Source organism: Nannospalax galili, unplaced genomic scaffold, assembly GCF_000622305.1.
Source record: "Nannospalax galili isolate Female #2095 unplaced genomic scaffold, S.galili_v1.0 scaffold364, whole genome shotgun sequence".
Lineage (NCBI taxonomy): Eukaryota > Metazoa > Chordata > Mammalia > Rodentia > Spalacidae > Nannospalax > Nannospalax galili.
This window is the reverse complement of record NW_008352752.1, coordinates 4,070,154-4,092,520: the sequence shown is the minus strand read 5'-3', so window position 1 is coordinate 4,092,520 and position 22,367 is coordinate 4,070,154. Positions and strand designations below refer to the sequence as shown.

Below are 22,367 nucleotides of genomic sequence, written 5' to 3'. Positions count from 1 at the left end.
ATATGCTCTTATACACTGAACATGTACAGTTTTCTATTTTTCTGAAAATCTCAATTACTGTGGTTTCAAATTAAGCACATTATAATTATTTCTTTCCTGGAAGTCTTACCTGTGACGAGGAAGGTAGTTTTGAAGTACAGTACGTCCAATGTCCATAGTATTTGCTCCTTCACTTATCACAAAGCAGTCCCTGGGCAATTGTTCTTGAACATGGTAGAATACTGTATAATAATTCATAGGCAGGGATTTTCTGGAAGCTAATTCCTAAAATAATAAATGTATATAATGTAAATTATATTGGGACATAATGAAAACAACTAATTTTGTTTTTTGGTCTTTTAGAGACAAGGTCTCCCTGTAGCCCCAGCTGTCCTGGAACTGACTATGTAGACCAGGCTGACCTTGAACTCAAGAGATTCACCTGCCTCTGCCTCCCAAGTACTGGGATTAAAGGCATGTGCCACCACGCCCAGTGAAAATAACCAATGTTAATAAGCTACTATCAAAGTTATTTGGGACTAGTTCAGTATCAACTACAAGCTATAGGAGTCCCAAACGGCTATACAGTTGACATACTGTACAATTCTATTTATGTTCACTAGTATATTAGTATATTAGTAGTCTTAGAGTGAGTTTATATTTTATGCATAATTACTGCATAATTCCACCAGCAAGAAATCCAAGTGTACACTGAAAGCTGTACCCAGCTGTACCAGGATGCTTGTAATCTCCAGTGCTGGGATACAGGAGTGCACTGCCATGCCTGGCTTTCCCCTTGATCTTGAAAGTGCCAAAGCTTTGTGAAAGTCCCAAAACATAGTCACAAAAGTCCTAAAAAAAGCTCTAAGAATAGAATGGTTTTACTGAGTTTGGGGGAAGGAAGGTCCCTATACTTCTACAGAAGGAGCTATAACTTGTGAGTTTCTAAATAGATACAACAGTCAATAATCCAGTGACCTGCTAGGAAAAATGTGTCCCATAGTCCCAGTTTGGGCTACGATTAAGCTGGCTGGGGAACAGCCCATGTCCTGGTGATCCACAACACACCTTAGTATATTAAGACTCTGAGAAGTCCTAATATAAAGATGGCTGAGCAACACTGGGTTAAACAAAACTGAACAATCTTATTTGACCACACTTAGAAAAACATTTTCCTTTAGAAAAAGTATTTTCCAGAATATTTTCACCTGAAGTCTGGCCCTAAATTTAAAATTAAGCTGTTAGGACAAGGGAAGACAATCTGAAAATCTGCTCCTCCTTTACACACTGGAGTAAAGGAGTCACAGCTCGTCCTATATTTTAGAAAGTCCCTGAATGAAGGGGAATATTAAGGTAAATGCTGCTGTGCAGCCGTACGCCTGCTACTGCTGAGCAGAAGCCAGCTGGTGCTTCAGCAGCAGCCCATCTGGTCCCAGCACTTTTTCCACCTGTGCTACTCTGCTCTGCTGAAATTACACCAAGACAGATGGCAGACTCCCTATATTCTACACCAGACAAGAGCGGAAACGTCTACAGGGACCCTAGGGAAAGGAGACTGTGCGTTACAGAATGGAGGGCAGAGCTGAGAGTGGCTCTCAGCAGCAGAAACAAATCACTGATTAGAACTTCACTGCAAGATGGATCAGGGCATGTCAATTCTGCCACAAGGTACAATCTACAGATGGGAACTCACTCTAAGACTGCTGATGTTTGAGCATAACTCAGATTTAAAATCTGCATAATTTGCAAGAAATTTGTAAATTTGCAAGAAATCCAAGTATGCACCAAAAAACTGCATCTAGTTGCACCAAAATGCGTATGAATACATACAACAGTGAAAAAATCCCAACAACTCATCTGACAGAGAAAATGTTTTATATACAACGACTTTAAACAGCAATCATCAGACCCTGTAGAAGTGACTCATTTTAGTGCTAGTCAGGGATAGTCTGGCGGTTTCAAAACTCATGACAATTTCTAAATCCTTCACTATCTGGCAAAGCCATGTGGGCAGACAAGAATGCCACAAAAGAATTTCCAGCAGTGATATAAAAGCTAAATGGGGGCGGGAGAATCTTGCACTGCGTCAGATTCAGTTTTGATGAAGGAACTGACGACGACACTCACATGTTCCGAGCCTTGGGACTTAAGGTTTCGGAAGAGCACTTCATTGTAATGTTCTGCACCAAAACCAAACTGACAACTTTCTAAGGTCAGAATGACTGTCATCTACCACTTCATAGTAACTCACAAACCAAATCCCTTCTGAGGCCCAACTCCTCAAGGAACTTCAAACTCTTTTCAAAGTAAACTACCATATTATTGTTTTATATATGCATTTTTTCCTATTTAATATAGTTAAAACTTTGCTACCATTTGGTATTAGACTTGTTTTTTTAAAAAAATGTATTTTATTATTTTTATTTTATGTGTATGCGTGTATAGCCTGTGTGTAGGTAAATGCACCCATGTCATGCAAAGCCCGTGGAAGACAGAAGAGGCTGTTGGATCCCCTGTAACTGGAGTTACAGACAGCTGTTAGCTGCCATGTGGGTGCTGGGATTTGAACCTGGGTCTTCTGCAAGAACAACCAGTGTTCTTAACCACTGAGCCATCTCTTCAGCCCTGGTATTAGAGTCATCTCATTTTTGGTTTGTAAACTTTTGAGAGTTGTGCCCCAGCAGCACCCCTTTTTGAACCTGAGCTTACACATGCAATGCTTTCCAGGAGCATCTGTTCCATCACTGGCCGCACATTACCTTTGATACAACTTGATTGCTCTTCATTTTCTCCCTCAGAGTCTCCCACCACTTGCTCTCTGCAGGGCACTGCCATGCTGTTTTATCCAATTGTTCTAAAAGCTGAAAAAAAAAAGAACTTTTCTTTCCTTTTTGAAAACAAACTTGCATCCCGTTAACACAGAAATCTTAAAGACACATCAGTGCATGACTTTACCCTTCACATTGCTCATAAACTTTTTCTTCTCAGCAGCAAACAGCTGATGGCAGATCAATGGGTGTTATGATGACATCTGTCTAGGTCAGTATCCTAGGATACTGCACCAGAATGATTTCATAAGTGATGGGGTTGCATGGTAAACTACACTTACAACAAGTATCGTCCAAAAATCAAGTGAGAAATGTATTTTACCTCCTGTCACAATGAAATATATAAATTATATACAAATAGGGGCCTGAACAAGTCACTGATTATAGCTTAAAGAGTAAAAATTGCTTTATTACCTGAAAATATATTGTTAGATTTTCCCACTGTGTAAATCATTTTATGGCTAGAAGTTCAATTCCTTTAATTTTTTTTTCCAGAAAGTTGGATCCTATTTAGTAATTTCTGGTTTGAAATATTTTAAATATTCATGTGCCTTGTGAAAATTGTTAACTTTTGCTGGGTGTGGTGGCGCACGCCTTTAATCCCAGCACTTGGGAGGCAGAGGCAGGCGGATCTCTGTGAGTTCAAGACCAGCCTGGTCTACATAGTGAGTTCCAGGACAGCTGGGGCTACAGGGAGACCCTGTCTCAAAAAAAAAAAAAGGTTAACTTTCATAAATATCAGCAATGTACAAATGTACAATAAGTATAATTTACTGAATTCCAAAGTTACAGTTAAAGTTAGCTTTCCAGGGGCTAGAGAGATGGCTCAGTAGTTCAGAGTGCTTGCTCCTCTGGCAAAGGACATGGATTCAGTTCCCAGCACCCATATCAGGCAGTTCATAAGAGCCTGTAACTCTAGTGCCAGGGAATGTGATACCCTCATCTGACCTCTGTAGGACCCCACACATGTGATACAGTAAATTCATGTTAGGTACATACACATACACATAAATAAAAATCTTTTTTTTCAAAAGTTAGTTTTCTATCATAAACTTAGTTTGAAATAGGCAGCAATGTATTAACAGACCAGCCACCCAGTGAATCAAGAGTAACATTTCCAAGAACTGCCTGCTCATTAGACACCAATCCACATAAAGTAAAACCCAAACAAATGTTCACCTGTTTAGAAACAGCATTTACATCTCCTAGCAAAGTCACAGCAGGCTTTACATTATTCCCCAATTCTTCTGCACAGATGTCAACCTAAAAAGAGAAGAGCCTGAAGAACAAGCCAGGTTTGGTCTTTAAAAAATTTTTTGTTTGTTTTTCGAGGCAAGGTCTCACTATGTAGCCCCAGCTGGCCTACAACTCACTATGTAGCCCTAGCTGGCCTGGAACTTACTATATAGACCAGGCTGGCCTCAAACTCAGAGATCTGCCTGCCTCCACCTCCCAAGTGCTAGAATTAAAGGTATGTGCCACCACATCTGGCTTGCCCTTAAAAACCTTTAGAAGTGGTAAAGGTGCCCACCACCAAGCCTGATAACCTGAGCTTAATCTCCAGGACATACCCATATGGAGAAGTTTCCTGTTGGTTGTCCTGTGACCTCCACATGTATGCTGTGCCATCATGTATACTTACACACATGCGCGCGCACGCACACACACACACACACACAAACAATAAACAATAAGCGAAGTTTAGAAAACTTTCAGAAGCTAATTACAGTTGAATAATAAACTATGTAAGTATACCATTATGATAAAGATGTGACATTTAGTAAGCTAGTTCCTTAACAAAAGTAAACATTCATGGAAATATATGACTATCAGCTAGAATAGAGAACTTCATTTCTCATTTTAGAGTCCATTTTATGAAATTTTGGTATTCTCCCATTTTACTCACAGAATGCATTTGACTTGCTCAGTTATAGTTGAATGCAGCCAACAATAAGGTTCTACTGAATTACATTTGGAATGCCTATCAAGATAGGGGTTCTCAAATTCACTCATATATTGGAGTCGCCTAGTTAAATAAATCTATGGCTTTTTAAACCACAGATTACTGAAGTCCACCTCAGAGTTTCTGACTGCAACACATCTGGGATAGGGGTCCAAAGCTGCATTTCCATGCTGATGCTAGTGGTCCAGGGACTGTATTTTGGGAGCCAATCCTAGAGCACAGTGTATATAATTTCCATTTACTCCGAAGTTCCATTTATGAATGGACATGAACAAGCAGAAGTGGCTTCTGCAAGGAGGAATAATTTAATCACTCAAGTGTATGCATTTTAGCCAATAATCAACAAGACTGGCAGCATTCTCTAGGTACCACATAACCTTGCCTTTTCATGGTTTTTAGTTCTCAATGGCTCCATGTGGGAAAGAAACTTAATATTAAACGTTGACCCCTTAAGAAGTATTTGGTAGGGGCTGGAGAGATGGTTCAGTGGTTAAGAGCACTGACTGCTCTTGCAGAGGACCCGGGTTTGATTCCCAGCACCCACATGGCGGCTACGAACCATCCTTAACTCCAGTTCCAGGGGACTCCAAGCCCTCTTCTGACCTCCGTAGCATTGCACAACACAGGTGGACTCACACACATGCAGGCAATACACTCATACACATAAAATAAAAATAATAAATAAAATATTTAAAAAAAAGAAGTATATGGTAGACTGGGAGAAGACAGCAATGCAGCCTGGTCATGGAACATCAACTTGAATCGGCTTGCTGTAGAGCAAACAGGCTGTATGCCTCTATATGTGGTACTTCCCACAGTATGGAAATGGCTTATAGAGTCACAAAGAGAGGTCAGAGTATTTTCCAGACATTTTATTTAGTGACAGGGAAAGCAGAGTCATTTAGAGATTTCCAAAAGCTGAAACAAAGTTTTGGCATCTAAAAGAAAAACTCACTCCCTAACAAGGCTGAATATGTCATTCCCATCTACCACCCTATTTAAACCTCTGTTCTCTCTTTACACATACTTGAACTGTGAAGAAGAGGTAAATTATGCTTTTCAAACTAGCTGAAACTTGATTTTGAAAGGTTTTCTCATTAGAAGTAGCACATTATGTTTTGTAGGCTTGAAAAGCCAGCTTACTTTGGTACCTGTAATTATGCTGGATAATTTGTAAAATCTATTTCTGTAAGAAGAGAAAAGGTTCTTTACAAAAGCCAAGAAAAAAGCAGTGCTGATAATGTCTGGGCGGGAGAACAATGAAGCACAGACAGCAGACTGGAAGTCTCCCTCTCTGAGTACCTGAATAAACTTCACATCTGGCTGGTATCTTGGAGGCAGTCCAAAATGTAAAATCCAGTTTAGTCTGGCACCAAATAACATAATCACATCAGCAGATTGCAAAGCCCTGTTTAAAAAAAGAATCTGATATAACACACACAAAAAAAGAAGTGATTTTTTTAAAGCTTGAATTATTCTAAACTTCTTAAAGTATTTCCGAAGTCTACATAATTTGGAACTTCTAGGGTAAATTTGATCTTTCAAATTAAAATAATTTTTGGAGGGCTGGGAAGATGGCTTGTTGGGTAAAGTACTTTGCTGTACAAGCATGAAGACCTGAATTTGGAGTCCTAGCACTCATATAAAAGCTGGGTGCTGTGGCACACAGCTGTGACTCAAAAGTTGTGGGCACAGAGACAGGTGGATCATATGGGCCAGCTGTCTAGACAAGATGGTTAAGCCCTCAGTAAGAGAGATCCTGTCCTAACACCAAAGTAGAATGTGATAGAGGAAATCACTCAAGGTCATGTTTTGGCCTCTTAATTTGCATGTATGAATGCATGCATACCCCCAACACACGTGTGAGCACAAATGTGAATACCCCATACATACATATAAAATAAAGAAAATTTTTAGTTTTATTATGTTTGAGGATAGGGTCTTGCTTTTTAGCCTGGGCTGGCTTCTGGCTTCAAACTTGTGATTCTCCTGCCTCAGCCTCCCAAATGTTGGGATTACAGATGCGTACCACTAAGCCTGGATGTTTTGTTTTGGTGGTGCTGGGGATAGAACCTAGAACCTCATGCATGTGCTCTGCTGAGCCACATCAAAGTCCATTTTGAATCTCAATGCACACTTTGTATTGATTCCTAGACGCAGATTTTTTAAAGACAATTAATTAATTTTTTGGTCTTACTGAGACAGCGTCTCCCTGTAGTCCCAGTTGGCCTGGAACTCACTATGTAGACCAGGCTGGCCTTGAACTCACAGAGATCCTCCTGCCTCTGCCTCCCAAGTGCTGGGATTAAAGGCGTGCGCCACCACCCCTGGCAAAGATTATTAATTTTTATTTTATTTATTTTTATGTGTATTCGTGTATTGCCTGCATGTAGGTAAGGGCACTGGAGGACAGAAGAGGCCATCACATCCCCTGAACTGGAGTTACGGACAGTTGTTAGCCGTCATGTGGGTGCTGGGATTCGAACCAGGGTCTTCTGCAAGAACAGCCAGTGTTCTTAACTGCTGAGCCATCTCTCCAGCCCAAGAGTATTAATATTTTTTTTTGGTCTTTCTGAGACAGGGTCTCCCTGTAGCTCCAGCTGCCTAGAACTCACTCTGTAGACCAGGCTGGCCTCGAACTAACAGAGGATCTGCCTGCCTCTGCCTCCTGAGTGCTGGCATTAAAGGCATGCGCCACCATGCCTGGCAAGAGTATTAATTTTTAAAGACTATTAATTCATCTTCCAGAATTGTGTTCTTTTTTTTTTTTTTCCAAGTCAGGGTCACATATAGCCCAGGCTGCCTTTTCCCTTTTTTTTCCTTTTTGAGACAAAGTATCATGTAGCACAGGTTGGCCTCAAACTCTCTATGTAACTAAGGATGACTTTGAACCTTTTTTGTTGGTGGTGGTGTTTTTGTTTTGTTTTTTTGAGACAGGCTCTCCCTGAACCCCAGCTGCATGGAACTCGCTATGTAGACGAGGCTGGCCTCAATCTTACGGAGATCGTCCTGCCTCTGCTGCTGCTTTTTTTCTTAAGATTTAGTTATTTTTAAATTTATGTGTATGTGTGTGTGTGTACCATGTGAGTGCAAGTGCCCATAGAGGCCAGAAGAGGATGTAAGATTCCCCTGGAACTGGTATTAGAGGTGGTTATGAGTCATTTGATGTTGACGCTTGCAACTGAACCCAGGTCCTCTGTAAGAGCACTAAGCATTCTTAACTGTCATGCCATCTCTCTAGTCCCAGCTCTGAACTTGTAAGCATCCTGTCTCTACCTTCTGAGTGCTGGGACTGCAGGCATGTGCCACCATGCTCAGTTTATGCAGCGCAAGGTTTTGTGCATGCCAGGCAAGCACTCTACCAACTGAGCTACATCTTAGCCTAGAATTGCCTTTAAAATACACTAAGTGTTTTCATCTAATGTCTAATTAACTGAGACCAGGCTGTGTTTTACAAGAGTTTTCAGCAATGTGATATCTAAGTTTGGATACTCTGCTTTGTGAAAATTCCAAGGTGTCCATAGATGGTACTGTAAGTATATCACTCAAGAGACAGCAGAAGGCAGATATTATGCTGGTGTGAATTTCACTTGAGGAATTTTCACAAATATAGAAAAAGGGGGATTGAATAAGAGTCCAACTTCCTCTCCTCAATGAAGCTTCAGCATACACTCATTCCAAGCCATACTCCCCCCACTTCCCCTTTCCTTCCTTCTCTTTCTTTGTTTTTGAGATAGGGTTTCACTGTGTAGCCCAGGCTGGACCCCAACTCACTCCTGACTCAGTCTCTTAGGAATATAAGCAAGTACTACCACACCTCGATAAGAAAGCTCTTAGTAGCCAGAGAAAAACAACATACTACATATAGAGCAGTGATACAAATAACTGAAGATTTTCCAACTAAAACCACAGGGCAGGAACAAAATCAATCGTATCTTCAAAATACCGATGAAACAAAAATGTTTAAAATTACATGATTCATTTACAATCTCCTCTTTCAATTCATCAAGATCACAAATCTAAAATCTATACATTTAAGTCTTTGTATTTAAGACCTGGAATGCCACGCACCTGGATCTGGCTGCACCTACACAGTTTGGATGACTGTCAGGGACAACACCCTTCCCCATGGGTGTGGGCAAAAATGGCAAATTGCACTGCTCTACCAATTTCCTGATACTGTCCTCTGCATGGGCATAAGCAGCACCTGCAAGAAATGCAAATGTATCAGAGGATTCCGTTAACCTTGGCAGTGGGAACCCCAAAATGTTTCATGTGAAATTGCTTTTAGATCCCAAACTCTCCTGCATACACATGGGCTTAAACACAAAACAAATAGTGATTATGGTTACTGTTCTACTTGGCTTATACATCTTTATCACAGTCCATCACTGAGGGAAGTCAGGGCAGGAACTGAAGCAGAGACCATGGAAGGAAACTGCTGTATTTAAGACTGGGAATGCCACACCCCTGGATCTGGCTGCACCTGGCTTGCTCAGCTAGCTTTCTGACATAGGCCAGGGCCACCTGCCTAGGGATGCCCACATTGATTAAGAAATGCCTCACACACATGACCACAGGATAATCTGATTGAGAAAATTCTTCAGTTGAGGTTCCCTCTTCTTAGGTATCTCTAGATTGGTGTTGAAAACAAAACAATTTAAGAAAGCAATCATTCTAATTTCCCCTCAATAATATGCCCAGTTATTCTGAAGAACTTACCTCTAAACAAAAGCTGTATTCTCCCCCACCTCTCCTTTCTCTTTCCTGCTTTTTTTTTTTTTTTTTTTGGTTTTGGTTTTGGTTTTTGAGACAGGGTCTCCTTGGAGCCAGATCTGGCCTGGAACTCACTATGTACACCACTGACCTCAATCTCACAGAGATCCACTTTCCTCTGCCTCCCAACTGTTGGATTAAAGACCAAGCCTGGCTTTTATTTTGTATCTCTTGCTACTTTCCCTTCCCTGCTCTATGCTTGGTCCTACTGAAGTACTCACAATTCTTTGGTGCACTATCTTTACTGGAAGGCTCAGGAGGGGAGGGAAGAACTTTGCCCTGAAAGACAAAGGCTCCATCTACTTTCACCATATTTCCTCAATGACACTGAAAACAACTTATTGTCTAGACATACAGGAATGGTGTCAAAAGGCCACTATTTCTGAGCTATATAACACATATTCTTTTCCAGGGCTGATAATTGATATTCGAAATACATTTCTCTATGGAATCCTAGTAACTAGTGTACTTTCAGACTAAGTATCATGCTCTCCACTAAAGACCTCCTTAAATTCCTGTATTACACATGTATGATGAAAAATAGTCCTTTTTATTTCAGACAGAAAGTTTTTCCCTTTTTTTTCAGAGCTGAGGACCAAACCCAGGGCCTTGTGCTTGCTAGGCAAGAGCTCTACCACTGTACTAAATGCCCAACCCCTTTTATTCTTTTAAAAATATTTTATTATTTTTATGTGTATGTGTGTATTGCCTGCATGTAGGTAAGTGCACACATGTTGTGCAATGCTCACGGAGGTCAGAATAGGCTGTCGGATCCCCTGGAACTGGAATTACGGACAGTTGTCAGCTGCCATGTGAGTACTGGGATTCGAACCCAGGTCTTCTGCAAGAACAGCCAGTGTTTTTAACCACTGAGCCATCTCTCCAGCTCCCTTATTCTTTTTCTTACCTCAATGTTTCTTTTTTTAAAAAATATTTTATTGAAATCTACCCAATGACTTTATATCCATACACGGGTGCCAAGGATCCAAGTGCAACCGATCCATGACTAGTAATAATCAGATACATACAGATTAGAGATGCATGTGCCAACATCTAAGTGTTATTAGCAAAAACAATGAGTCTTTCTGTAAGAAACAGTATATTTTAAAATGAAATGGAGATCTTTTTTAAAGGTTAAAAACTCATTCAATTTTATGTCTTACAGGGTTTATACTGAGTTCAATATTGTATAACTGTATTAATTCAACTGTGAACCTAAAAATTTTATAGCCACTTTGAAAGAGATGTATCTTTGCTCTGGAAATTGTTATTGAGTACGTTAAAGCTGTAATGAAATGCTTCTTCTAAAAAATAAAAGAAAGCAAAAAAATTTTATTTTTATTTTGTGTATGAGTGCTTTGTCTGCATTTATATAAGTGTACCATATGCATGCATCCAGAAGAGGGTGTCAGATCCCCTGGAACTAGAATTAAGCCACCATATAGGTGTTGGGAACCAAACCCAGGTACTCTGCAAGAGCAGTCAAGCACGCGATATTCTTACAGAAGACCGGAGTTCAGTTTCCAGCACACACATGGTAGCTCTAGTTCCAGGGGATCAGATGCCCTCTTCTGGCCTCCATGGACACTGCATATAGGTGGTACATTTACATACATGCAGGCAAAACAGTTATACATATAAAATTCCTTGGATGAGAGATTTCTTCTAAAACATTTCTAGATTTTCTAAAATGTTTTAGAATAGAAAAAAATATTTACTTCTTTAAAAAAATTTATTATTTTTATTTTTATGTGCATGAGTGCATTGCTTGCATGTATATAAATGCACCTGTGTTGTTCAATGCCTGCAGAGGTCAGAAGAGGGTGTTGGATCCTCTGGAACTGGAGTTAGCTACCATCTGGGTGTTAGAAATTGAACCTAGGTCCTTTGTAAGAGCAGCAAAGGCTCTTAAGTGCTGAGCCATTTCTCCAGCCCAGAAATACATTTACTTTCAAGTCAAGAAATGTAACAGGAGTTATTTCCTTGTAAGAGTGAGCCCTGGGCACCTGTCCTAGTTTGTTTCTCCATTGCTGTGACAAAACACTCTGACCAATACTAACTTGGGGAGGAAAGGGTTTATTTAGCTTGGATATCCCAGGTCACGGTTCATCCGGGAGCCCAAGGTAGGAACTCAGGGCAGGAACCTGGAGGCAGAAGCTAGAGGACAGGCTATGGAGGAACTCTGCTCAGCCTGCTTTCTTATGCAACACAGGCCACCTGCCCAGGCCTGGCACCACCCATAGTGGGCTGGGCCCTCCCACATCACACAACAATCAAGAAGATGCCTCACAGACATGGCCACAAGCCAGTTCAATGGAGGCAATTCCCCAACTGAGGCTCCCACAACCCAGGTGTGTCAAGTTGACACTAAAGCTATCTAGCACAGCATCCAAGCTTGAGTTCTATGATTAGAAATCTAATTAACTATGCTGAATGGGAAAAAAAAGTCATTCCAATTTCAAACATTAGAGCACACGAAACGACAATGTCTAAAACAAACAAAAAAAAATTAGCATTCCTTCAAAAGCCCCACAAGAGTTAAGAGTTCTCCATGCTACCTTTTCCAATGATGAGTAGAGGCTGTTTGGCACTCCTAATAACAGATGCTGCCATACACACAGCAGAGGTTTCTGCCATACTGATAGGAGGTGGCATGCAGCACTCCTTGTACCTGGAAAGAAAGAGTGATGCTATAATAGTTAAAAGAAGCTAAGTATAATAAATTCTATATATTCAATATGTAGATCATGTCATTTTGCATGTTTCACACACACAGACACATACAACCTCCCCCTCCCCCCAATTTTTTAAACCAATATAGACATCAGACATTTTACCTGCAAAAACTTCCAAATGCAGCTCTAAAGGTAAGAATCTTCTTTTATACAATCATCAATTCCTTATCACTTTTATACAACCATCAAATCCTTATCACATCTAGTAACTTCACATGTTTTCCTTAATAAATCTAAGAGCCAGTCAAATTGGGTCACTGGCTTTGTACCATAGTAGGAGTAAAACAGAAAACAGTAGCAGTTGTTAGAATAGAAAAAAACCTAACCCAGTCAGGCATGGTGGTGCACACCTTTAATCCCAGCACTTGGGAGGCAGAGGCAGGCAGATCTCTGTGAGTTCAAGGGGATCTCTGCGAGTTCCAGGCCAGCTGGGGCTACAGAGAGACCCTGACTCAAAAAGACAAAAAACAAACAACAACAACAAAAAAACCCAAACCCCTAACCCATACTAAAAGCTAATAGGTAATAAGATGGTGCCATTTCTTCTCATTTAATTTTCCCAAAACAACAAAGTAAGGTAATCTATTATATCAATTTTACCACTGAGGAAAAAAAAAACCAGAGAAAGTAACAAGGTTCCAGGTGTCATGTAGCAGGAAATGCACTGCAGTCACTGTCTCCAAAGTCTCTGCTGTTAAGCACCTCAGTACTCCCTAGTTCCACTCACTGATAAGTTAAAATTACAGTATAACAAAAGGCATTAGTAAAAGAACTGTTAAAACCGCCACAGTTAAGTATTTCTGAATAACAAGTCCTCACTGTGACATGTCATTTATTCTTATTAAAAAATCATATTGTATAAAATATGGACCTATATTATCCAAATATCTGAACATATAATAAAATAGGGTAATCAACCTCTACAAAAATTTTAAAGAAGGGTTACAGAGTTTTAGTTTATCTAAAGCTCATTGTCCCTCACTCCTAAATATTATTGTGACCATCATGTCCAGGTATATTCACAGTTGATGTCCTTGTGTCTGATTCTCACAAATAGAAATCATCCCCAGTATACTGAATACACAGTGAAGACCACTGTCTGCAGCCACTAGAAGGTCATTTCCATAATAGCAAAGTCCACAAAAATTGTATTTAAGAAATAATTTTAATAAAAAAAATTTTTAACCAGGCGTGGTGCACATGCCTTTAAACCTAGCACTCAGGAGGCAGAGGCAGGTAGATCTCTGTGGGTTCAAGGCCAGCCTGCTCCACATAGTGAGTTCCAGGCCAGCCAGGAACTATATAGTGAGACCCTGTCTCAAAAATCTCCCTACCCCACAAAAAAGAGAAGAAATAATTTGAAACAATGGAACACTTTATGATGCTAAGTGAATAAACTATAGTAGGAACGAACACAATATGTACGATATGTATGAAAGCTCGATACGGTAGCCCACACCCATAATCCCAGTACTTGAGGGTAGAGGCAGGAGGACTGAGAGTTTGAAGCCAGCCTGGACTATACAATGAGACCGAATCTCAAAGTCCTGAATACAAAAATCAGTACATTAATGAAATATGCATGAGAAAAAAGAAACGTGCTGAACGTTAAAGATGTCAATCCTTAGACACAGTGGGGCTAGAGAGAGACTCAACAGTCAAGACCATCTGTTGTTCTTCCAGAGGACTCAAGTTCAGTTCCCAGCACACACACTGGGTAGCTTACAACTACCTAGAAAAAAGTAATGGAAAGGGGATGGGGCAGGGTTTGGGAGGCTGGAATGGGGGGTATGGATTTGATTAAATACAGCATGCAAATGTATGAAATTCTCAAACAATAATTTAAAAAAGAAACAGAAAAAAAAGGATTTCCTCTCTTTTTCTTGATTTTCAAAAACTATTGTACTAGAAAAAGCAGACTGCACTCTGAAGATGGAGATATTACTAGTGGATTTATGGTCCACATTAGCACTAAGTTCTACCCATCTTTAAAAAAATATTTTATTATTATTATTTTTTAATATTTTATTTATTATTTTTATTTTATGAGTGTATTGCCTGCACGTAGGTAAGCACACCCGTGTCGTGCAATGCTCACGTAGGACAGAAGAGGCCATCGGATCCCCTGGAACTGGAGTTACAGACATTTGTTAGCTGCCATGTGGGTGCTGGGATTCGAACCTGGGTCTTCTGCAAAAACAACCAGTGTTCTTAACCACTGGGCCATCTCTCCAGCCACTTATTTTTATGTGCATAAGTGTTTTGCCTGGATGTATGTAAGTGTACCTGTGCCATACAATGCCCGCCAAGGCCAGAAGAGGGTATCAGATCCCCTGGAACTGAAATTATGGACCGTTGTTAGCCACCATGTGGGTGCTGGGAATCGAACACAGATCCTCTAGAAAAACAGCAAGTGTTCTTAACCGCCGAGCCCCCCAGTTCTACCCATCTTTATCAAGGGTGAATGACATTCTGTAAAAAAGGTTTGTTTTTTTACTTTCTTTTGCTCGGTGTTTCTTTTTTTTCTTTTCTTTTTTTTTTTTTGGTCTTTTTGAAGCAGTGTCTCCCTGTAGCCCCAGCTGTTCTGGAACTCACTATGTAGACCAGGCTGGCCTTGAACTCACAGAGATCCACCTGCCTCTGCCTCCCAAGTGCTGGGACTACAGGCGTGTGCCACCATGCCCAGCTAGCTCAGTGTTTCTTTAAGAAACAAAAGTACATGACGAATCACAGATACATCTGTTTCAGAATATCATCAAGCTACAAAAGCTAGACGAACACTTTTTTTTATGCTGAGTCCTAACAATTTTTCAACAATTACCCCATTTCTTGGCTTATACTAGGATAATGTGGATATATCTCTGGTTAATGGGAGAATAACTTCATATGAGGAATTCAGTAAGTTCCAAGTATTAGATTTTCAGTAAGTTCCAAGTATTAGATTTAGTAATTAAATTCAGTTACTAAATACCATTATAATGAAGATAATTAAGCCCTTTGGCAAGGATTCAGCTTAATTAGAAAATCATCAAAAGATATTGAGACACCTGAGGATTAATTGATAAACTGCTACATAAATTCTTTGTAAAAGGCAAATATAATGGTTAACACAAAATTATAAAAGAATTTGATTGACTATTACTCACTTTACAGAATTCACATTCTCCTGGAGGATCACAAGATCTGCAGGAATGTCAATGTAACAAGCTCCTGGACGCCCATAGATACTGCTCCTCACGGCCTGTGTTCATCACAAGTAGAAGAAAGGATTTTTTTTTTAATTTTATGTATTTAATTTATTTATTATGTGTATGAGTGTATTGCCTGTATGCGTGTTAAGTGCACCCGTATTGTGTAACGCCTGAGGAGGTCAGAAGAAGGTGTCAGATCCTCTGGAACTGGAGTTATAGACAGTTGTTAGCTGCCATGTGGGTGCTGGGACTAGAACCCGGGTTCTCTGCAAGAGCAAACAGTGCTCTTAAACCGCTGAGCTATCTCTCCAGCTCCCAAGAATTTTTTTTTTTTTTAAAAGAGAGGGTCTTACTATATAGCTCAGGCTGGGCTGGAACTCAGAGATCCACTTGTCTTTCCTCCCATGTGCTGAGATTAAATGTATGCACCATCACATCCAGAGAAGAAAAGATTTTTAAAAAACCTCAATTATCATATTCTACTTGAAGATAATTTAAAAGTGTGAAATGAACACTAATTTTTTTCCCACTGTATCCTTACTTAAGAGAAAAAAGTTGTAATTAAAATTGAAGTGTCCTTCACGAAGTCTATATATTTTGAAAGATATTTTCCTTTAAAAGGGGATATGGGGGTTGGGGAGATGCCTCCATGGTTGGGAGTACTGACTGCAGAGGACCTAGCCAGGTTCGATTCCCAGCACCCATATGGCCGCTACAAACTGTCCTTAACTCCAGCTCCAGGGGACTCTGAAACCCTCTTTTGACTTCTGCGGCACTGCATGACACGGGTGCGCTCACTTACATGCAGGCAATACATTCAGACACATAAAAATAGAAATAATAAGCTGGGTGTGGTGGCACACACCTTTAATCCCAGCACTCGGGAGGCAGAGGCAGACGGATCCCTGTGAGGTCAAGGCCACCCTGGTCTACATAGTGAGTTCCAGGGAAGCTGGAGCTACAGGGAGACCCTGACTCAAAAAGACCAAAAAAATAAAAAATAAATAAAAGAAAATATAAAAGGGGATAGGAAAGAATTCATGTAGAGCTTTAAAATGCACGATTACATTTGAGTCTTTGAAGTTCTTCATTAGGCTCTGTGTGCTGTGTTTTTATACTATAGTATCGGCTTTCACTTGCTTCCTAATCCTAAGGATTTGGCAGAGTTTTCAGAAATGGTGACACTGTAATATGTGTCAAGCCATTTCTGTAACTCACAAATTCGAAACAAATTAAATATTATTTATACAAAATTCTGGTTAGGTAAAATTAATTTTCAACATGCTGTGTAACTAAAAGATCATCTTACTAGTTTCAGTATTTTTGCAAATGCATAAAAGAGGACCCAGAGGTTTATTATACATTTATCTTTACTCTGGTATAATTAAAAAGATAATTTTAACAAGTAACTCACAGGAGAATTCTTTTCCAAAAATAACTTATTTTATCTCTGTGTATATAATTAACTGTAATGGCAGTAAATGTTAGAATGTAAACAGCTTTTTAACAGCATCACCAGTCTGGGTATACTCTTAACTGTCATTTCATTAGGAATAAAAATAACAGTTCTGAAGGTGTGGCTGGAGGATGAGCATGTGCAGAGCATGTACAAGACCTTGGGTCCAATCCCCAGGGCAGCTTTAGTAAATACTGTACCTTTTCAATAACAGAAGGAATATGTTGTATGCTGCTTGGTTGGGCAGAGAACTTGCTATATAATCTGCAAGCTTCAACCTAAGTAGAAAATGAAAACCATTTAAAATCCACTCACAATCATATTACTCTCGTAAAGAAAGACAAAATGTCAAGCCATTACTTCCTATTACATTAGAGGCAAGAGGGAGAAACTTTTATTTGTTTGGAGACTTTCAAAAATACAACAAAAGCCTATTCAATCAGACTCCTTCCTCAGGATGATTCAGGAAACAAATCATAACAACACACCATTTTCATTTCTCAGGCAGGCAAAAATCAGAAAGTTTGAGAATACACACCATGTACCACAGCACAGGAAAGCAGGCATTCTCATAAGCTGCTGGTCAGAGTATGCATGGAAGGGAAGCACAATGCCTATTAAAAAGCATAAAGTCCTGGGGCCCAGCAAGTCCACAGCTAGGCTGTATCACTGCACCTGCTGCATCTTATTTAGTCTGACATTCTGCTAGTTTCGACTTCATGTACTTGTTGCTAAGCTTGTACTCAGGAACACCTGAGTTCAGAAGTAGTCCCTTTCCACTGTCGAATGTACCTTGAGGCATTAGAGAAACATCCTTTTCAGTATGAATGCTATGAAAGAGATGACAGCCGTGGTCCCTTAGTCACATGGGCTTGACAGAATTAAGGCCTTCCCCAAACGTCCAGACCCTTTATACTTATGTTCTTTAGGTTTTTTTTAAGGTTTTAAAAAAATATTTTATTATTTTTAGAACTGGAGTTACGAACAGCTGTTAGCTGCCATGTGGGTTCTGGGATTCGAACCAGAGTCTTCTGCAAGAACAGAAGTGTTCTTAACCGCTGAGCCATCTCTCCAGGCCCTTATATTCTTTAGTTTTAACTTCCATTAAAATCAGGCATGTGGATTTTAAATCAAATTGTGCTTTAATTTTTAATTTAATCTAATAAACTGCTATTATTTTATTTTAATTTTTTTTTCGGTCTTTTTCAGACAAGGTCTCCCTGCAGCCACAGCTGGCCTCGATTAGCTAATGGAGACCAGGCTGGCCTCAAACTCACAGAGATCCACCTGCCTCTGCTTCCTGAGTGCTGGGATTAAAGGTGTGCACCACCATGCCTGGCTCTATTATTTTAATTTTAGGAACATATACTTGAATACTGGACATTAATACTCTGCTTTCCTCCCCCCATTAATATGGTTTTCGTAATACTTTAAAATTTTCTTTTAAAAAAGTTTTTACATTTATTTGCTGGATGTGGTGGTACACACCTTTAATCCCAGCACTTGGGAGGCAGAGGCAGGCGTATCTCTGTGAGTTCAAGGCCAGACTGGTCTACATAGTGAGTTTTTCCAGGCCAGCTGGGGCTATAGGGGACCCTGTCTCAAAAAAAAGACCAAAGAAAAAGTTTTTATATTTATTTATGTGCTATGTATAGTGGTATGTGGCCGTCAGAGGACAACTTTCAGGAATGGAGTCTCTTCTTCCACTATGTACATTCCAGGTATTGAACTTGGGTCCTCAGGCTTGACAGCAAGCAAGGAGCCATCTCACCTGCCCTAAACTCTCAATCTCTCTCTCATTTTCTCTCCCTCTTCTTTTCTCTCTTTTGAGACAGGGTCTTGCTAGCTCAAGATGGTCTCAAACTTTATTGGTGTGTGCCACTACATTTGGACAAAATTTCTAAATTTCCTTTTAATTAACTATTCTGCTTATTTTCTGGATAAAATAGCATCTTTCCTTTTCTTTTGTTTCCTGAGAGTCTCACCATGTAACACTAGCTGGAACTCTATGTAGACCAGACTCATCTAAACTCACAGAGACCTGCCACCACTCCTGCTGTACGCCCTTTTTCTTTTCTTTTTTTTTCCTGGTTTTCTTTTTCTTTTGGTCTTTTTTAAAAAAATATTTTTTATTATTTTTTAATTTATGTGTATGCATGTATATTGCCTGTATGTATGTGTACCTGTATCATGCAATACCTGAGGATGTCAAAAGAGGGTGTCAAACTCCCCTGAACTAGAGTTATTGACAATTGTGAGCCTCCATGTAGGTGCTGGGAGTCAAACCTGAGTCTTCTGTAAGAGCAGTCAGTGCTTTTAACAACTGAGCTATCTCTCCAGCCCTTTTTTTTTTTTTTTTTTGAGACAGGTTCTCCCCATAGTCACAGCTGGCCTGGAAGTTGCTATGGAGAACAGGTTGGCCTTGATCTCACAGAGATCCCCTTGCCTCTGCCTCTTGAGTGCTGGGATCAAAGGCGTGTGCCACCATCCTGGGCTAAGCCCTTAATATACAATGTGATACTGTCTTATTCAGGACAATTACTTTAGGCGCCTCTAATGTTTTTAAAGTTGTTTTTCAAATTAAACAATATTATATTTATTATTGTTATTAATGCGCTGTATGTGTGTGCATGTAGACACAAGTATCACAGCACACGTGTGAAGGTCAGAGAACAACTTAAGGCAGTCAGTTCTCTCCTTCTACCACATGGGTCCTGGGGATCAAACTTGTCATCAAGCTGGGGACAAGCACCTTTACTCACTGAGCTATCTCACGTTCCCTACAGCTTTTTTTTAATTTTACAGGTTTGATGAATTGTGTCTATTACTCTTAGTGGTGTTCAACTATTGCCAGAATATTAGAGTCGGATACCTGAGGAAACTCCTGGAAGGCTCCCATTGTTTCTTGACTTCTTTCAGAGGAACCAGCAATCACAATCAAGGGCCTATAACAGTCATTTTTAAAAGATAATTACAAATGAGGTCATTATACTCTCAGCACCGAGGCAAGTGCATAGCAAACAACAAATGTTAGAGACAGAGAACAGACACATACAGAGACTACACTGTACCCTCCTTGAAAAACTAGAGGTTAAAAATAATTTTACATGCAATCAGATATGAGAAAAACCTTCCTCAATTCAGAAAAATGGAAAATATATGATAAATGTTTTTTCTCATGCCTCTTCACCCCTAGGTGGCTGATGTTAGGTTTCCAGGAATAGTGACATAAAATGAATTTTATGCCTTTACAATAGATGGGGAGAAGACATTTTATACTTTCCTAAGTAAACCTATATGGAAATGGCAAAATGAGTGCCATTTTTCAACTTTTATCTCTCAAGGCTAAAAAAAAAATACAGAAAACCTCAACGTATTAAAAAATGTCAAGCCCTAAGTAGGCAAGACTAGTATTGAGAAAGACTAGAAAAAAAGAACTCTAAGAAACACAATGCAGTGCTAGCTTCAGTAGCACAAAGACAGGCATGGCCCTGCACAAGGATGACAGCACATTTGTGGAAATGATCCACATTTAAAAAACAATGCAGGGTAGTTGAGATGGCTCAGCAGGTAAGGGCACTTGCTTACCACATGTAATGATTCCCAGGGCCCAAATGGTGCAAGGAAAGACCTGACTCCCACAGGTTGTCCTCTGACTCCACATGTGTGCCCTGTCATGTGCACATGCCCCACACAAAATAAAAAAAGAAATGGTGAAAAAACCCAATGGCTTTTCCATTTAAAATATTAAATATGTGATGACTTGGGGCTGGAGAGATGGCTCAATAGTTAAGAGCACTGACTGCTCTTGCAGAAAACCTGGGTTCAGTTCTCAGCACCCACAGTTCCAGGGGACTCCAATGCCCTCTTCAGGGCTTTGTAGATATTGCACACACACGGGCACTTACACACATGCAGGCAAAACACACATACACAAAAAAAAGATAAATAAAAATAAAAAAAATTATGTTCACCCTGGTATTATTGGTACATGAGCAAAGAAAAGGTTAAAGGTGAAGACAGAGAAAAAGCATCAAGCAGCTTATGAAGCAAATTAAAAAAAAAAACATAAAGGCCTTACTAACTAGGTAGAGCAAAATTAATAATTAAGATATATATGCTTAGTTAGGTGTGGTAGTACAGGCCTGTAATCCTGGCTACTCAGGAGGCTGAAACAGGAGGATCACAAGTTCAAGGCCTGCTTGGGTTACAGAAGGAGTTCAAAGCCACCCTGGCCAATTTAGTGAGATCCTGTCTCAAAATAAAATGTAAAAAAACAAGCTTAAGCCGGGCGTGGTGGCATACACCTGTAGTCCCAGCACTTGAGAGGCAGAGGCAGGCGATCTCTGTGAGTTCAAGGCCAGCCTGGTCTACATAGTGAGTTCCAGGACAGCTGGGGCTAGAGAGACCCTGTCTCAAAAAGACTAAAAAAAAAAAAAAAAAACCCACAAAAAAAACAAAAAACAAAGCTTAGTAGAATGCTTGCCTTGTATAAACAAGGCCATAGGTTCAGTAAAATTAATAAATGCATAGTTCTTTACTTAAACAGAACTATGTCCACATCACACACACACAGATGCACACATCCACAGAGTAAAACTCTAAAATGTTAATTGTTTCTTTCTTGTAAACTGTTTTCCATTTTCTTCTTAATATTCCTTTTTTCACAGTTTATATTTAAGGGAGACAGAATTATCCCTTACAGCATTACATTTTGATATCCACATGCATAGTGAAATGATGCTACAGTCAAGCAAATTAACACGCATCATGTCAGTTACCTTTTGTGTCATAAAAGTACTCCAAACCCGTTCTTTTAGCAAATTTCCAATATACAGCACAATATTATTAACTAGTATCTTCATGCTGAAATTAGAGCTCCAGGCTAATTTACCCAACATTATTGAAATGTATTCTTTGACCCCCATCTCCCCAGTCCTCTGCCTGCTTCCCACATAATCACTTTCCTATTGTTTTTAAGTATTAGGAGGTGGTTATTTACTTCTCCCCAACTCTTTCCACCCTAAATCAGTTCTATTCAGTAAAATTATGCAAGGATACTTTAACAAAAAGTTTTCAGCAGGAATAATTAGATTACCAACAGTTCATGTTTGCATTTGCCATACCACCCAAGGCATGGATGAGACCTGGGCCAGAAACAACAAGACATACTCCTGGCCTAGAAGCAAAACAGAAATTAGTTAAAATTAAAAGCAGATCAAGTTCAGCAACTAAACAAGAAACACATGCCCCAGCAATCTCAGCTTTAAACCAAACATATTTGGCACATACCAACAACTGATTCATATTATGTTAGAGTTTCCATGGAAACCCCTTGGCCATTAAAGGAAAGATATGTAGATCTTTGCTATAATTAAGAAAATAGTATTTTTAATAAGCATAAGAGAAACATCAAGTTTCTTGTAAAGTATACGGCAC

The 22,367-nt window shown here is 39.7% G+C and overlaps 1 protein-coding gene across 8 annotated transcripts in view; it reads right to left on the bottom strand.

Annotated features, from left to right (window-relative positions):
• Positions 1–22,367, bottom strand: part of Hacl1 (2-hydroxyacyl-CoA lyase 1) — a 65,426-nt gene that overhangs the window by 28,725 nt on the left and 14,334 nt on the right. For 4 of the 8 annotated variants that reach the window (XM_017802409.2, XM_008849980.3, XM_008849981.2 and 1 more), the window contains 10 exons: positions 22,027–22,107; positions 19,801–19,873; positions 17,129–17,206; positions 15,428–15,522; positions 12,105–12,217; positions 8,842–8,977; positions 6,073–6,178; positions 3,987–4,070; positions 2,739–2,840; positions 110–264 (listed from right to left, as the gene is read on the bottom strand). In XM_017802409.2, coding sequence (XP_017657898.1) covers positions 110–264; positions 2,739–2,840; positions 3,987–4,070; positions 6,073–6,178; positions 8,842–8,977; positions 12,105–12,217; positions 15,428–15,522; positions 17,129–17,206; positions 19,801–19,873; positions 22,027–22,107 — 1,023 coding nt within the window. Of the gene's footprint in view, positions 1–109; positions 265–2,738; positions 2,841–3,986; positions 4,071–6,072; positions 6,179–8,841; positions 8,978–12,104; positions 12,218–15,427; positions 15,523–17,128; positions 17,207–19,800; positions 19,874–20,516; positions 20,537–21,631; positions 21,652–22,026; positions 22,108–22,367 lie in introns of those variants that run through there. The other 4 variants (XM_029554517.1, XM_029554516.1, XM_008849982.3 and 1 more) reach the window with 4 other exon arrangements.